The following is a 16,161-nucleotide window of genomic DNA, read 5'->3' as shown; positions in this document are numbered from 1 at the left end:
ACTTAACCACTCAAACCCTCCATTCTTAGTGAAACGGACCAAACGGATCAAAAAGAGCAGATCTACAAGCTCTCAACGCGTTGTGAGCTTGTACATCTGCTATTTTTTTTTATTTAGAAAAATCTTGAAAGTGTTTGAAAAATCTTGAATAATTTTGAATTACGAAAACGTTTGGGAACTACAGATTTAGAAGGCATTTGTAGAATCGGCCTCAGATCTTAATGGGTTAAAGTGCAGTGTGATCCCCTTTTCTCTGTTCCTCACTCAAGCACCTGTTTCACACGTCTGTGAAACAGGAGGACGTGTGATGAAGTCAGATTGTGGAGTGGGAGAGTCATTCACCGGGATTAGGTTCTGTTATCTGGATGTACGGTAGCATTTTCCTTTTTATTGAGGGTGGAAAACCTTTGTTTTGAATACACCAGAGAAATAGCTTCTGTGAAAGTGTCCTCTCCTTAATCGGTTGCTTTATGCCGCTCCAAATTGGCCCACTGCAGAAAGAAAATTACATTCCACACAGCAGTTGCCTCTTCGCCGTGGCTTCCGACGAGAATCGTGCGGTGAAATTGTATTTGCCAGCCGCGGTTATCATGGCACAATAAAGCCTTCCGGTTATAATGGCTCTCGGTAGCCTCTCCGTCTACGACAGGTCTGTCTCTGTCCCCTACCAACAGACGATAGTGAAGCCCTGTGTTTATCTGGGATGACAATAGCAAAAGAGGGAAAACAAATTAAACTAAAGAGAGTTAAGTGTTAACCAACCTCTCTCTCGCTCTCTCTCTCTCTCTCTCTCTCTCTGTCTCTCTGTCTCTCTCTCTCTCTCTCTCTCTCTCTCTGTCTCTCATATTATCGTTAATTAAGCTCTGATCTGACGGCGCACACAATAGAAACCTTGCACTGACGTCGGACATGTTTATATTTGGGCATAATCCGCACAGACAGACAACTCGAACATTACATTATATATATACCAGGAGTCTTCAACGTTTTTCAGAACAAGGACCCCTTGGCTGAGATAGACGCAGCAGGAACCCCCACTAAATATTCCATAAAATTGTGTTGCAGATTAAACTTTTTCATAGATTTTATAGATGGCTTCATAGACTTGTTTGACAGTATTATCATGTGTTGATTACACATGATCTTTTCTATTAATATGTTGGATTCATGTACAGACATGTGATTCTTTATAGACATGTAACCACTTAAACCCTCAATACTTTGTAAACTTGATCTTCAGCTCTGTACTTGATCTGCTCTCCCCCCCCCCCCCCCCCCGTCTAGTCTATACCAAATCTTCTTTGCCGAAAATAGCTACAGTAATCTACAAGCTCACAATGAAGAATAGGGATGCTTGGGACCAAGTGACAAATGAAAGGGAAAAAAAGGGTTCCAAACACACCAAGATCTGGCTGTAGTAACCTCGGACCCCCTGTTAAAGACCTATGTTATATTCTATGACATAATAATAATAATAATAATAATAATAATACAATGTGTCTGATGCATCTCAAGCTGTTGTGTTAGTTTTCATTCATTCAAGTTTTCAAAACATGGAAAGTCAGTGTTTATCCCACTTTCCCTATAGTGTCTGCACTGGCAGTTCTGCAGCATATGTATCCTCTTATCTGGCTGAGAATTCCTGTGAGAGGAGAGCAGGAGCCCACACAACATTTCTGGTGATTTCCAGCGTTTCCCCCTCGTGTCATCATCCCACATGATAACCCATCACCGCCAGCAAGTAGTACCTATACGCTAATACTGTCACCAACCACCATTGAGTTTTATATTATGGGAGTCAGCATGCCGGGAGGCTTGTCTTTGGACAAACATCCTACTCCACTGCTTTTAGTCAGCCCACTGTGTGTGTGTGTGTGTGTGTGTGTGTGTGTGTGTGTGTGTGTGTGTGTGTGTGTGTGTGTGTGTGTGTGTGTGTGTGTGTGTGTGTGTGTGTGTGTGTGTGTGTGCATGTGCGCGCGTGCACAGGGGTGCACGCACGCACACACACACACACACACACCGGTGATGCTCTTGCATACGGTACGTGATCAGCCCCAGTACGGTATCTTAGGTAACCAGCTGCACAATGGTGAAGCAGACGTGAGTGTATTGATAACCAGGGCAGCTGCTTTTTGTTAACATTTGAAAGCAATGGTTTTGAGGGATGGTGCCATCAAGTTAATACTTTTTTAAAATATTATTAACCACTACCACTGAATCGGACGAAGGTAAAACCGGCATTTTCTGCCAAGAAAACAATGTGACCTAAGGGCATTTGTATAATTTGCATGTGTAGAAGTGTCTCCTGCTCTTCCCGTCCACTTAATTGGCTCGACGGTGCATCCCTGATGGGTCATTTACTGCGTTGCCGACAGGAGGAGGCGTTCGCTTTTCAAACCACATAAGATGGTGTTTATTTTTCCTTGCTGTCTGTCTGTCACAATGACAGGCTCCATCTTCGTAGTCCTGCGAGTATAGGGATGTGACCATATGAAAATGACAAAAATAATTGCGATTAATATTATCACGATAATCAAAATATGCTTAAAGCTTAAAATGGCACTTTTGTTAACCACTTGAACCCCCAGCATCCCTATTCTGGAGGGAACGTTCGCCAAAAATAGCCGTTCTACAAGCTCACAGCGCGGTGCAACGCGTTGTGTGAGCTTCTGATGATCCTCCCATCCCTACCTGCGAGGAGCCATGTGGTCACGCCCATAATCTCTTTGGCAGGGTGTGTCAGGATTTGTATCGTGACGCTGGGGCATTGCAAAAAAAACTCCCCTCTGTGCCTCTTGTTTGCTTGTCAGGTGCGTGATTGAGAATAAATATTGCAGCTGATTTACATGTAGATCTGCTAAAGTAGCTTGTAGGTTTATAGCTATTTTTGCTATTTCTGATAATGTTGAAAAGAAATGTAGTTTTTGAATTGCACAAAAGGTGTGTCAGGCATTGATCACGATGCCGGGACATTCACAAAGCTTTCCCTGATATTCACAAACTTTTCTCTCCTTTCCGTGTCTCTTTTTCGCTTGTCAGGTGTCTGTGTGATTGAGAGTGTGTCCGTTCAGTATTCATCGGCGAATATAAGCCGGTGACCAACCTTATCTCAACTAGGGTTGGGATCCGGAACCGGGTTCAACATTGAGGAACCGGGATCGGCTCCATCACATTTGGAACCGTTTTCGGAACCGGTGACATACACCATATCAGAGATAAATCCTGATTTTGTGTTTCACAGAGAGATTTCCTGTTGCTGGGAGGATCTTTCCTTTGTGATACTCTAGTGTGCGTCAGCACAGTCAATGCTAGGGATTTGTAGATGGATACCCAGATTCTTTCGCTATCACCTTGATCTCTTTGTGACGAGGATCTTTCTAGTCAGAGTAAATAATAGAAGTCATTTCGCCGCTTTAGATTAAAAAGGGAAGATGGAATCGCAATAATATTTCCACACAAAGCCGTGTTATTACCTCTGGCTTCTCTAGATCGAATAAGAAAAAAAAAGACATCAGCCATTATTATTCTGACAGTGGTACTGAATGCCTCTACTATTCTCTTTGTGTGAGTGCGTTTGAACATTGTGTGTGTGTGTGTGTGTGTGTGTGCGCGTGTGTGTGCGTGTGTGTGCGCGTGTGTGTGAATCAAATCGTTCTGCGTGGACACACACAGAAATTCTCAGTGTGCATTGAACTCCGAAGAGTGTACAAATGTAACCAAGCGGACCCGTGCCGTACCATGTGCAGAGCACTGGGGGTATTCTTAGCCTCGGTGTCGCTGCTCTATTCTGCTCATGCTCGCCTCATTACAGCGGAGGCTATTTTTAGGCCGGTGTGATTGAAACAGAGTCCCGCGGGAGCTGCAGGGAGAGAGAGAGAGACAGAGAGAGAACTGAGCTGAGCTGAACAGAGAGGAGGAGAGGAGGACTGAGGAGCGACTCTGGGGTCAGGTAGCTCCAGTCTGGAGGGGAGCTGCCGGGGGGGGGGGGAAGGAGACGGTGGTTGCTGCTTTGTCCGAGACAAGCTTCCTTGCCTCAGGAGGACACACTGTTGTGGCCATTACTACAACACCAGCTAAGGCCCCCCCGAGCCCCACAGCTGAATTTAATTTAAAGAAAGGAAAGAAGACAAGAAAGGATTTAGGGAGTGAGTGTGAGAGAGGTTGAGAAATAATAGACACACACACACACACACACACACACACACACACACACACACACACACACACACACACACACACACACACACACACACACACACACACACACACACACACACACACACACACCACACACACACACAGAGAGAGAGTGGAGAGATGGACCTTTTTTTGATTCCCGAGGGAAAGTCAGTTGCCATAGTAGCACTGCAGGAAAAATAGATAAATAATAATTATGTATGTGTATATATATATATATATATATATATATATATATATATATATACATACATACACATACATACAGTACCCAGCCTTACTTGACCTGGGTAAGAGGAGTGATAAAAGGACAGGTAAAACCCATAGGACTAACACACACAGCAAATGACCAAGCAACACAACCTAAATCCGTATCTTCCCTAAGGGGGTCATATGGCAGCTGACCAATCAAAAGTTGCGAAAGTAGCAAGGCTCCTGTCACCTGTCTCTGCGTAACCCTCCTGAGGCTTACAGCTTCGGCAACAGAGCTCAGCAAAGATTAGAAGGAAAACAACCATGTCAAATATGGACCAAACTCGGCCGTCAGACAGGCTTATGTCGTCGGTGACAATGTAACGCATCTCAGTACTGCCACCCAATTCTGCAGCAAAGACAATGTAATTGCATACAGTACAACTGAGTACTGTACTTACCACTAGTCGTTCTGCCAAGGCAGTGGTTCTTAAGCTTCTTAGTTTCAACTCTGAGAGTGTACGAATGGAACCGAATTTCCATTCGTACACACTCTCAGAGTTTACAGACCTGTAAGGGTCCAGTCCCTGGCCCCCATTTTGACAACCACTGTTCTAAGAAATTAAATGTCCACCATAATTAACCAAACAAAAGCAAATCAAAGTCATGGAAAAAAATTATAGAAAAATTAAACAATACTGCAATGATAACGAGAAACCAGTAGCCCGGAGAGAGAACAAGAAGAGGCCCGGTTTAAAATTGCCTGAGTGTGCAGGCAGGGTCTCGGCCGGGGAATGAGAGTTGTTCAGTCAGAGTCGATTCAGATTCAACGTGGAGTAGCTTTTGTGTTGTAGTTGGCACAATTTGTTATGGCTACTTCTCTCTAAATCAAGGGTGCGAGCACGACTCCCGACTCGTTTCAACAATACAGAACTTTCTTACCGGGTGCACGGTCTGGAAAAGTAACTTTACAATAAATCTCTAAAAGAGATTACCAGTACTCAAGGAACTAAGGCACTTTTATTCATATACAGTATGTATATTAAGTAGGCATGGTATGCTGCAGAGCAGACGTACGCCTTAAAAGGACAGTACCGTGAGTGCTCTTTTAGAGATTTAGTGTATGGCTACTTCTCTCCCCTTCAATTCCGAAAGCTGAATGACTCAACTACTTCACTTCCAGAGGAGGGGATGAATGAGAATCCGTAAAATGAAATGAGAAATGAAATAAAAAATCACATATTCTGAAAGCATAATCATTTCATTACTGCTCTCCTTTTCCCCAGCGTGCATTATAAACTAAAAGGCTAACTATCACGAGGTCATTCTCGGCTTGTGAAAATGTGATTGCCGTGGAACATTATAGGGTGCTTACCGCTCCGGGGCCAGTTTAACTCTGTTGTTTTATTACATAACGCACCTCTCATTACGAGGCTGCAATGGGTCTATGAATTGATATGTTTTATTAAAATGTGTGGTTGACAGAAATCCTAATCTTCTCCTCTCCTTTCATGTACAGTACATATCTCATATCTGATGGTCCTATGCTACGTGTCTATATTTAGATATCTTGATATTTTTATGTTCTCTTTGACATGCTTATTTGATGTTAGATTAAATAAGATTAAATAAGCATGCCCCACCCCCACACCACACACACACACACACACACACACACACACACACACACACACACACACACACACACACATACACACTCTACTTTTCCCTTTCTTCTCCCTTTCTGGAAAACAACACAACTGATCGAGCTTACGCAAAAACCCATTTCGGTGATGTGACAATAAAGTTGACTCTCCTCTCCTCCTCCGGTGCTGTCGTTAGGTTGTAATGAGCTGGACATTTTAGCCAGGAGGCTCGGAATGATTTTGGCCCGTCTCTCAACCCTGCAGGGGAGGATAGAAAGTGAAAAATAATAAAAGGATTGGCAAAAAAAAGGTGTCTCAGAATCAGAAAGCACAGCAAGTGCCTCCATCAGCAATAACACGGGGGAGATGATGGACGCTGTGCGGAAGGAGAAGCAGCATCTCAGACCCATCCCTTGCCCCTGTTTTAGCCTATTGCCTGAGTCAGCTATACTGCCGCTTCGCCATAAACTGTCACTTTTAATTTCCCTTCACTATCCCTCGCCCACTTGGCTGTGTCTCCCCCTCCCCCTCTGTGGAACATGGCCAGATTGACCCATGTCCCCCCCCCATCAGCAGTGGTGGAAAGTAACTAAGTACAGTAGCTTTACTACTCAAGCACTGTACTTGAGTAGAGTACAGAGTACAATGTTGAGGGTACTTGAGTGTTTCCGTTTTACCGATACTTTGTACTTCTACTCCACTACGTCAAGTAGGCTATTGTACTTTTTACTCCGCTACACTAATTTGAGAACTTGAGTTACTAGTCGCTTTGCGTTATTATTACAAAACAAACATTAACCACTAAAAACTCTTGTTTGGCTATTTTCTATCTTGACAAATTAAAAGCAAAACAACAATTTATTGTGAAATGGGACATTCTGCATAGTAAGTACTTTAAGTATGTGTTGTTGCCAATACCTTTGTACTTTTGGAAAAAGAAAAAAAAAACGTACTTATTTGCTGAGCGGTGCAGCCACCCGCCCCCTCGCCGTGGAACACGGCCAGATTGACCCAAGTTCCATAATCCATAACTCCATAATGTTACGGAGACACCACAGTATGTCACCCCACTCCACTCCCCTCGTCCCCCCCCCACCCACTCAGATGGTCTCACCGTTTTTCATTAAGCATCCATTTCATTAAACACGCCACAATAGCCATGTTGCTCATTCTTTTACCGTAATGGCTTTTTGATCCATTGATCTTAAAAAGATTACCCGTGTGTTTTTCTTTTTTTTGCGGTGGCGGTGTACGTGCGATTGTGTCCACGCCAGGAAGACGCCGCCTCCAACCGTCACCTCCGACCCCAATCACACGCGCTCGCTCTTCCATGCACAGATTCCTTTCAGACGCTGATGGTGGACGGCGGCGTAGCGTTTCATTTTGTTGAAGGTTTTTTTTTTCATATAATTTTGTGGAGCAGCAGAATACTGGCAAAGAATGGCGTTATTACGTTCTCCGTAAATGAACTGTATCGTGCAATAACTTCTGGATCTTTTATTGCGCTGGTTCTCAACCTCTGGACCCGGGGGCCGCGGGGGTATTGCAATTTGGGCCCCCAACGAATTGGCAAAACACTGCGATTTTCATGAAAATCTAAATAATAACCTTAAAGGGATTGTTGGCAACATTAAGCCTAAATTTGAAAAATATCTATATATATATATTTTGCATTTTTTCCCCTCTATCAGCCACTATATAATGATGCTGGGGTGTTTTCCTGCATTGAAACACAGTCCTCTTTCTGAAATCGCATTTTCCCTACTGTTTATGTTTGTAGCGGGCCGTAAATTAACGCACGCATGTGCGCATCCGTGCGCATCCGTGCGCGTCCGTGTGAACTTTTACTTTTGGTTTGAAAACGCTCTCAAACTTCGTTTTTGAGGCACATAATTTACTTTTCAGATAGCGTTTGGATAGAATTTAGTTGTTTAACTTCATATATGTGGTCAATTTGTCATGAAAGAGCCTATTTAAAAATAAAAATTCAGAGAACCGGCAGGGGCGGGCAGTTCCGCCAATTGTATCCGAATAAAGTAACCTATATTCGGCATGGCCCGTTTAGAAGTCCGCTTAACTCTATGGAAGTCCTCCCTACGTCACCCCCTGGTGGTCAGGGAAACGAACTGCTGGAGTTTTTTTCTTTGTTTATCTCTGAATCGCCTACAATCCCTTTAACTCATTGACTGCCAGAGTTAAAACCTCGTTCATAGCAGCCCTTGCCAGCGATTTTCGTGTTTTTTTGTTTCGTTATTTTGTTATAGAAAGTCTAGCTGGACAGTTGAATCGTTTTGATCGTTCCACCACTAGAGAGCAGCACATACCAGCTTGATCGCCTCTCGATCACACTCGCCCCCCCCCACACCCACTCACACAGTCAAACACATGAACCGGAAGTGAAATGTCTCAGATTCTGTGATCGGCGAAAATTACGATGTGATACACAACGGGGATGACTGTTCGTCACCCAGACCATAGATTATAGGAGGGGAGGTCTCCGATCGTTTTTCATAGCGTGTGAAAAACCGTTTGTTTCCCTATTATGGTCGAAAATGACTGGGGGGAAAAATGTAAAACCGGAAACGGAACCCAAGTCATGAAACCGGATGCAGTGGTGGTTGAAGTAAGTGGAACCTGAAACTTAGCCTGATTCATAACAGAATAGCGTGATCAGAGCATAAAGATCAATAAAGACCATAGATCGCATTAATGCGATCCTGGCGGCCAGGCGCGCTATTTATTAGATCGCATTAATGCGATAATGGCGGCCAATGAGTTAATATTAAACAAATAATAAATAATGCAAAAAAAAATCTTTTATGACTTTTCATTGTGATACCGATAAATAGGAACTCAATGTTAATTCCATCGATCCAAGCCGGAACACAAATATAAACATGCTCTGGAAAAATGCACACGGATGCTTTCAAGATTTCCACAGTTTTAAGAGAACCACTGTTTTACTCCAAGCAAAGCGCACAATTGCTTTATCATGGAAGAACATTCAAAGACCACGGGCGAACCAATGGCTCAGGGAAATGAGCAGTTGCTGTGCTATTGGAAAGGATAACCTATATTCTGAAGAGGAAAAGCGAATTATATGATAGGGTTTGTTGGGCCTTTTACCCAACTCTTAAGGGACGTTAACGTGTCGGACATACTTTTGAGACGATGATAATGGAAATACCTCATACTGTAAACTGTTTTGACTGACTTTATGCACTTTATCGGACGCTGTTGCATTTGCCCTCTGTGTTCTGATTTATTTTCTTTCTTTTTTGGGGTTTCTGTTAGGTGGCTGGTCTTTTTTGTTGTTTTGTTTCTGCTTCTGTGTAAAACATATTGTTAAAAAGAAAAGAAAAGAGAGAACCACTGTTTTATTGATATGTCCCCCCTCTCTCTCCTTCTCCTTTTTTGTTGCTCAGACTCTGGAGGCGGTGCTGAACTTCAAGTACTCGGGCGGCGCCGGCAGAGTGGAGGGCTACTACAGGGACCTGTCTCTGGGCGTGCACGTGGACGTGGAACCCTCCGTGTTCTTCACCAGGGTCAGCACCCTCCCGGCCACCAGGTATATACTGCATATAAACCCCGGCACACAGAGAGAGAGAGGGGAGAGAGAGAGAGAATACGACTCCATTTGCCACCCAGTGAAAGTTTAATGAGGCTGTCAAAGCACAGGGACGTTCTCTTGTGTTTGGAGCAGACTTTCTTTTTGCTAAAGGCGTCCCTTGTTAACCCATTAGAACCGGGAAAGCATCCCTGCCGTTTTAGATTTGTAGACATATTTTATACTTTGGCTATAGACGAATCCACAGACGCGCTGCCTGTAGCTGCCTGTAGGCGGCCATTGCTGCGGTGTCGCGTCCGCGGAGCGTTGACAACGCAGCAATGGCTGCGCCCAGGGCAGCGCTCCGTGGATTCGTGTATTCAAAAACAGCAGATCTACAAGCTCATAGCGCTATTAGCTTATAGGTCTGCTATTTTTTCTTTATCGTGATAATTTGCACAAATCTTTGAATAGATATATAGTTTTAAAGCAAACATTTTTAACTCAAATCTTTGCTTCTCTGGCTCCCTGCATCGAAATACTTTTGAGATGGGGGTCGGCGGCCAAACGCATATTATTTTGGGGGGTCCTTGACATGAAAAAGTTTGAGAACCGCTGACATAGAAACATCGTTTTTTTTCCCAGTAAACTTGTTAGGATTTAGAAGACATTAGTAGAATCGGGCCTCAGGTCTTAATGGGTTAAAAGTATCTCTTGACGGTCAGGAGTTGAATAACAACCTCTGGCGGCGGGCGGCCCACTCCCTCATTAGGGGGCCCTGGAAACCGCCTTTCTGTGATTCCACTGTTGCTAGAGGGCCAGGCCATAAAAGACCAGATCTGCAAGCTAACAACGTTTTTGTAGGCTTGCAGATCTGTTGTTCTTTTTTTGTAGAGTGATACCGGAGGATAAATAGCATCAAATATCCTCTATGTAACTTTTTTGTAGTGAATACATTTTTTAAATTATTTTTGACCAATCTGTATGGTACAGCAGAGGAGTGGTTCCCAAACTTTTTAGCTGGAGACCCAAAAGAGAAATTTTATGTCTTCTCGGGACCCAGACTAGTGAAAAAAGCAGATCTACAAACTCACAACGCATTTTTTTATTATTTTTTAATATAATTTCTTTGTTATTTTATTTATTGGTTCGCGTTTGACAAGATCAAGGAGTTTTTTTTATTTTTTCATATGCCTTGAAAATTGAAACAAATATTCCGGCTATCCAGCCTTTGTCAGTTATTTTATCTATGAAATGGTACTGCCTGAAGCTCAGAATTCAGTTTCTCCCCTGAGCAAGCAGGCAGGCTCTATTAGCTCAGTTGTAAAATAAAATAAAATGTCAGCACTTGAGCAGGGGGAACCTGGGTTCGAATCTGGGGTACAGATTGCAGCTTTAACCCATCTAGACCTGTTACTAGACCTCTGTGTCATTCTAGTTGTTGGTATATATCTAACACAGTCCAGTCCTGTTCTTTCATCTATAAATGCACTTACCTTTCAGATATGCCTCCTACACCTTTCAAAGAATATTTTATGACCCAGTTCGCAAGTTCATGATTATAGTACTAGACAGTCCGACAATCTCCATCCTCCCTTCAGCCGTACCACTCATAGCCAGTTCTCCATTAAAGACAACGGTTCTTTACTCTGGAATACACTCCTCATCTTCACTCAGTAACTTTAAACATAGATTGAGGGCCAGCCTGATGAATCAAGCCTCTCCACTTGCTTCTACATTATAATGTAGCCCTACTTCTGCATACACACACACACACACACACACACACACACACACACACACACACACACACACACACACACACACACACACACACACACACACACACACACACACAGACACACATGTGCAGACATACGCGCGTGCACGCACGCACGCACGCACGCACGCACGCACACACACGAGGTACTTGTTGTTTGTCTTGTGTTTGATTGCTATCTTTAACTTGCTACTTGTTTATTGTTTTAGGTGAGAACCTTGTGTAAGCCCTATATGGGTTTCCTTTCTCACCTGCACTTATTTCTGTGTCTTTTAATAATGTTACCGTTGTACTGTTTTTATTGTGCGAATAAATAAAACAAAAACCCCGCACAGACGATATATAGCAACATATCTTTATTTTTTCTTTCTTCTTTCTGTTTTCACAGAGGCCGTGATTAAGTGATTAAATCCTCTTCCATTTTAGCTCTCACAGCATCAGCGCGGTGTGCGGTTCTGTCCATTTATCTCCATTTGCTTATAGGATCATACAGACGTCATTTCATTACCGACCGTCATTACCCACGTCATTGTCTATTCACAGCTTCAGCCAGAATATTATCTTATATAAACAGACTATTCTTTTCCTATTAATGGCCTTATTTTTAGATTTCAGGTCTGGTTACATTTTCTACAAAGTCATTAAAGCTGAGCTTACCTGAATAATTCAGTCAATCTTGGATAAACATTGTGCCGTTTATAAGTCGTGGGCGTCTTTAATCTAACGACCTGTGAAGGAATCTTTTCTCCGGGGGTCTATTTTTGGCTAGACTCAATTCAAATCAATCTGAGCTATAACAATAGCATTCAGATGCGACAAAAAACGTTGCCAAGGAATAACCGCACAATGACATTTCAACTGAGTTGAAGTACCCACAGTATCTCGAGAAAAGTTTCTGGCCTTTGTAAAGTTGATTTTCATACCGGACTGAAATGAACAGAATCCAATGGCCTTCCTTCAGAGTCGAACAATTTACGACATGCTTTTGGAATGTTCGGCAGTAGTGTCAAGTATATACCACGAGACGTTGTAAATGGACTAGAATTCCAGACAACCCCATTATGGTCCTTTTTAACACACTGTGCAATGTCAAGTGTCCTCTAGGCAGCGGTAGAAGCTTTTTTTTTTCTCCTGTGGCATCATTTCTATCAAAATGAGTGGAAGCTTAGAGAAGATGGCATTTCCACTGACAGGGTGAAGAAGTGAATGGAAATTATACACTCTCACTTTTCTCCTGACTCCCTCTTTCTCTCTCTCCATCATGTATTTCTGTCTCTATTTGACACTATCTCTCTCTCTCTCTCTCTCTGGCACACACGTGTGTGCTGTGCGCACACACACACACACACACACACACACACACACACACACAAACACTATCTCTCTCGCTATCTGTTTTTCTCGCTTCACTCCACTTGTCAGCTCCCCAACTCAGTGGAGAAAGAAAAAAAAAATCCCAGAGAGGGAGACGGATCGCACCCCAGTAATGGCCACTTGAGGTGAATCATTAGCTGTAATAATATCTGCGGTTTAAACCATCCATCTTGACTAGGCGCTGATAGATCTGGCGCTCCCACTAGTGTATCGTCACCATCATCCTGCCACCATGGCCCTACAGTATAACGTATATGGTTGCTGTCGGTGCAGAAATCTCTTATCATCTTTTCGTGAATGAATGCTCGACTTGATCATATTACAGCGTCACACAAAAGCATCAAAAGTTGCAGATCTGCAAGCTGTTTTTCATTAATCCATGTGTCATTTTAAGATGTCTTTAGCTATTAAAAAATAGCAGATATACAAGTTCAGAGGCTATGAGCTTGTAGATCTGCATTTTTTTTTTTAATCGTGGATTCTTTTTTTAACTCCAATCTGTGCTTCTGGGGGTCCCTGGAACAACATATTTTGGGATCCACGGTCTGGCAGTATATACCCAAGCCCCACCAGGGAGGGGGTCATACATACTTAACTCATTCTGTGCCACATGACGTCAAAGACGTCACGAGGCCTGACGCCCCGTGTGCCACATGACGTCAAAGACGTCATTAAAAAAAAAAAAAAAAAACCAAGATATGATGATTTGAAGATTTGCTGCTCCATTCACTCTTTGTTTAACTTCTTACTGAAAAAGGCTGTATCTCGGCTCCTAAGCACTTTTTTTTTACAATGAATTTTGCTGTGGCACTCAGAGCCAAAATTCCATAAATAAGCATGGCATTGAAAGAGTTAAGTGGTACGTTACCCGTGTTTGTGGGCCAGAAATTACATCTTGAATACATAACCTAGTTTTTTTTTAGCTTGTCGATCTGCTACTTTTGATATTTTTGAATTTGAATCCAGTTTTGGACATTATGAGTTTTCCACCCGACAGGGACTATAATGTACCTGGCATCCCAGGTCACCACGTCCTGTTGTGGACAAACTAGAGTCAAATTATGGATCAGTGATTTTAATTAAATAGGGGTCCCTGGGACAACGTATTTTCAGATGGGGGGTCCGCGGCCAAATACACATACTTTTGCGTGGTCCTTGACATGAAAAGGTTTGAGCACCATTGATTATAGCAACATATGATTTAGAAGACATTTGTAGAATCCCCAGAAGCAAAGATTTGAGTTACAAATGTTCGCTTTAAAAATATACTGTTCGTATATATTCAAAGATTTGCACACATTTTCAAGATTCTTCAAAAACAGCAGATCTACAAGCTCATAGCTTGTATATGTATATCTGATATTTTTGAAGAGCCAAAGAAATCTAATATGACACAGATGTGTTCCCGGATTGAATGGGTTAAGTACAGTTATCAGGCACATTTACTTTGCTACCGTCCACCACTGCCCGCCACACCAGTTCACCGAGTCCAAACTGATTTGTTGCCCGTGTCACGGCGGGGAGACCGTCTGACCGTCTGCCTCTGAGAACATTCTCAAAATGACTTAAATTGTCTAGATGTTGGGCCTTAGAAGGCGTTCGCCCGTGGAGAGTATAGAGCCAAATCAGGCACAGCTTTCATCTCTGACCACAGGTCTGTTTCCACTGAACTCTGTGGCATTACGGCCAGACAGACCCATATCGGATCGGATATTATTTGACTTTTTTTTATGTTAGTATAAATGATCACACAATATGACAGTATCGGCAATTATGCAGTCGATGTGTCCCGATTTCTAACCACTTTAAACCTGGCTTGTCATTATAGGCAAACGTTTTGAAAACAAATGGGAATAGGGCTTAAGTGGTTAAATAAAATAAGGTTCAGTCTATGTGGGTTCTATTTTTATCTATTCAAAAGCTATTTGTGTTTTTCTTGCTTATAAGTAACATTTTCTCAAATCAATTTAATCAAATCAAAGTTTTTCAAATTGATTAGAACATTTTGCACTTTTTTGACAAACTTCATGAATTGGTGAACTCTCTAAAACCTGGATCGGCATTGGACCCACAAATCTGGCATCGGTTTGGCTCTATTGGTTACACAGCTAGGATGTGGCTGAGCTCGTGGTTTGGTAGCAGCCAAATATTATGGTCAGCTGCCTTATAGCCAACTGCTTGACCAGGAGAATAGAGAAAGATTCATTGATTGGCAAGCTGCCCAGACAGGATCTATTCTACGAATAACGATCAAACTCAATATGGGAGAGATGCAGTATATGCTTACTGTGTGTCACCTTTAAATCAGTGTTGATAATTCATAGAAGAAGAAAGAAAGAAAAGGCAAGACAAAAAGAAAAGACAACAGGCTTGTTAATTGTCTGTTTGAACCAAACATCATTGTCCTTCTTAGAGCCATGCCACTCAAACTAGTGGGGTAAAAAATTAAATAAAAAAGTAAAATATTATTAATAGTTTGTCACTAGATGAAGGTGTTGGGGTCACCAGAACTAGTAGGGTTAATTCTCCAGGCATGAATGCTCACATATCCTTTATTTTCTTCTCTTTTTTTACGCGCCCTCTGCTTTTTGCATCGCGATACATTTTTTATTAAATCGATTTAAATTGCCAATTTCAATCGATTTTCATTGATTTACGATAAATCGTTACATGCCCAAGGATCCAGGGATCTCCATATCTGGGCATAAAAAAGGGCCACAGAGTTTTGTGGATTTATAGATAATTTCTGGACAACCGCCGATTTGACCAACTTCCCACTCGGCACTGCATTACCATGGGTCCTTGGTGATACACCCGCCCATTATGAATTGGTTTGGACGGTTCTCGAGATATTATGGATACATACAGATAGCGTACATTTATAGATAGATATGTGTGGGGCAGCCGCTCTCCCTCTTGTTGTTCAAAGCAACAAAGCTGCCATTGTGTGATCATTGAAAACAGTGGGAGACATCAGATGACACCCACTGTGTGTATACGCCCACAGTACATAAAAGTCTTACGTTTATATATAAAAGAACTGAGAGTTGTAACTGACCTGCAGCTGAACCTGGTTTCTGGGAGTTTGTTCCAGTGTATGTGGTGCATACAAACTGAATGCTGTAATAGTTTTGTAAAGCCGTACGATGTTTTTTTGCTGAGGAATTCATTCATAATTAATAAAGCTCCTTAAAAACAGCCTTCCTCCCTCCCGAAGAAAACAAGTTAAGGAAAAGCGGCTCAGATAACTGTTCTTCCTTGACTTCATAAACCAGACTTTTCCTCCGCAATGTGAAACGTGTTTCATGGGTGACAACAACACGTGCCTCTCAGGAATAGTTTTTGCTTTCTTTTCTTTATTAGCACACGGGAGAAAAGTTGCCATTAACCCATTCAATCCTGGAACGCATCTGTGTCATTTTAGC

General features: G+C 42.4%; 1 protein-coding gene across 1 annotated transcript in view; it reads left to right on the top strand.

Annotated features, from left to right (window-relative positions):
* The window catches only part of trappc9 (trafficking protein particle complex subunit 9), a 339,982-nt gene that overhangs the window by 151,645 nt on the left and 172,176 nt on the right, over positions 1 to 16,161 (top strand). Inside the window, exon 19 of the mRNA XM_080441558.1 lies at positions 9,461 to 9,603. Coding sequence (XP_080297684.1) covers positions 9,461 to 9,603 — 143 coding nt within the window. The remainder of the gene's footprint in view (positions 1 to 9,460; positions 9,604 to 16,161) is intronic.

Source organism: Gymnoscopelus braueri (assembly GCF_963280865.1).
Source record: "Gymnoscopelus braueri genome assembly, chromosome: 11".
Taxonomy (NCBI): domain Eukaryota; kingdom Metazoa; phylum Chordata; class Actinopteri; order Myctophiformes; family Myctophidae; genus Gymnoscopelus; species Gymnoscopelus braueri.
The sequence above is the reverse complement of the archived record's forward strand: the minus strand, read 5'-3'. Positions and strand labels throughout refer to the sequence as shown.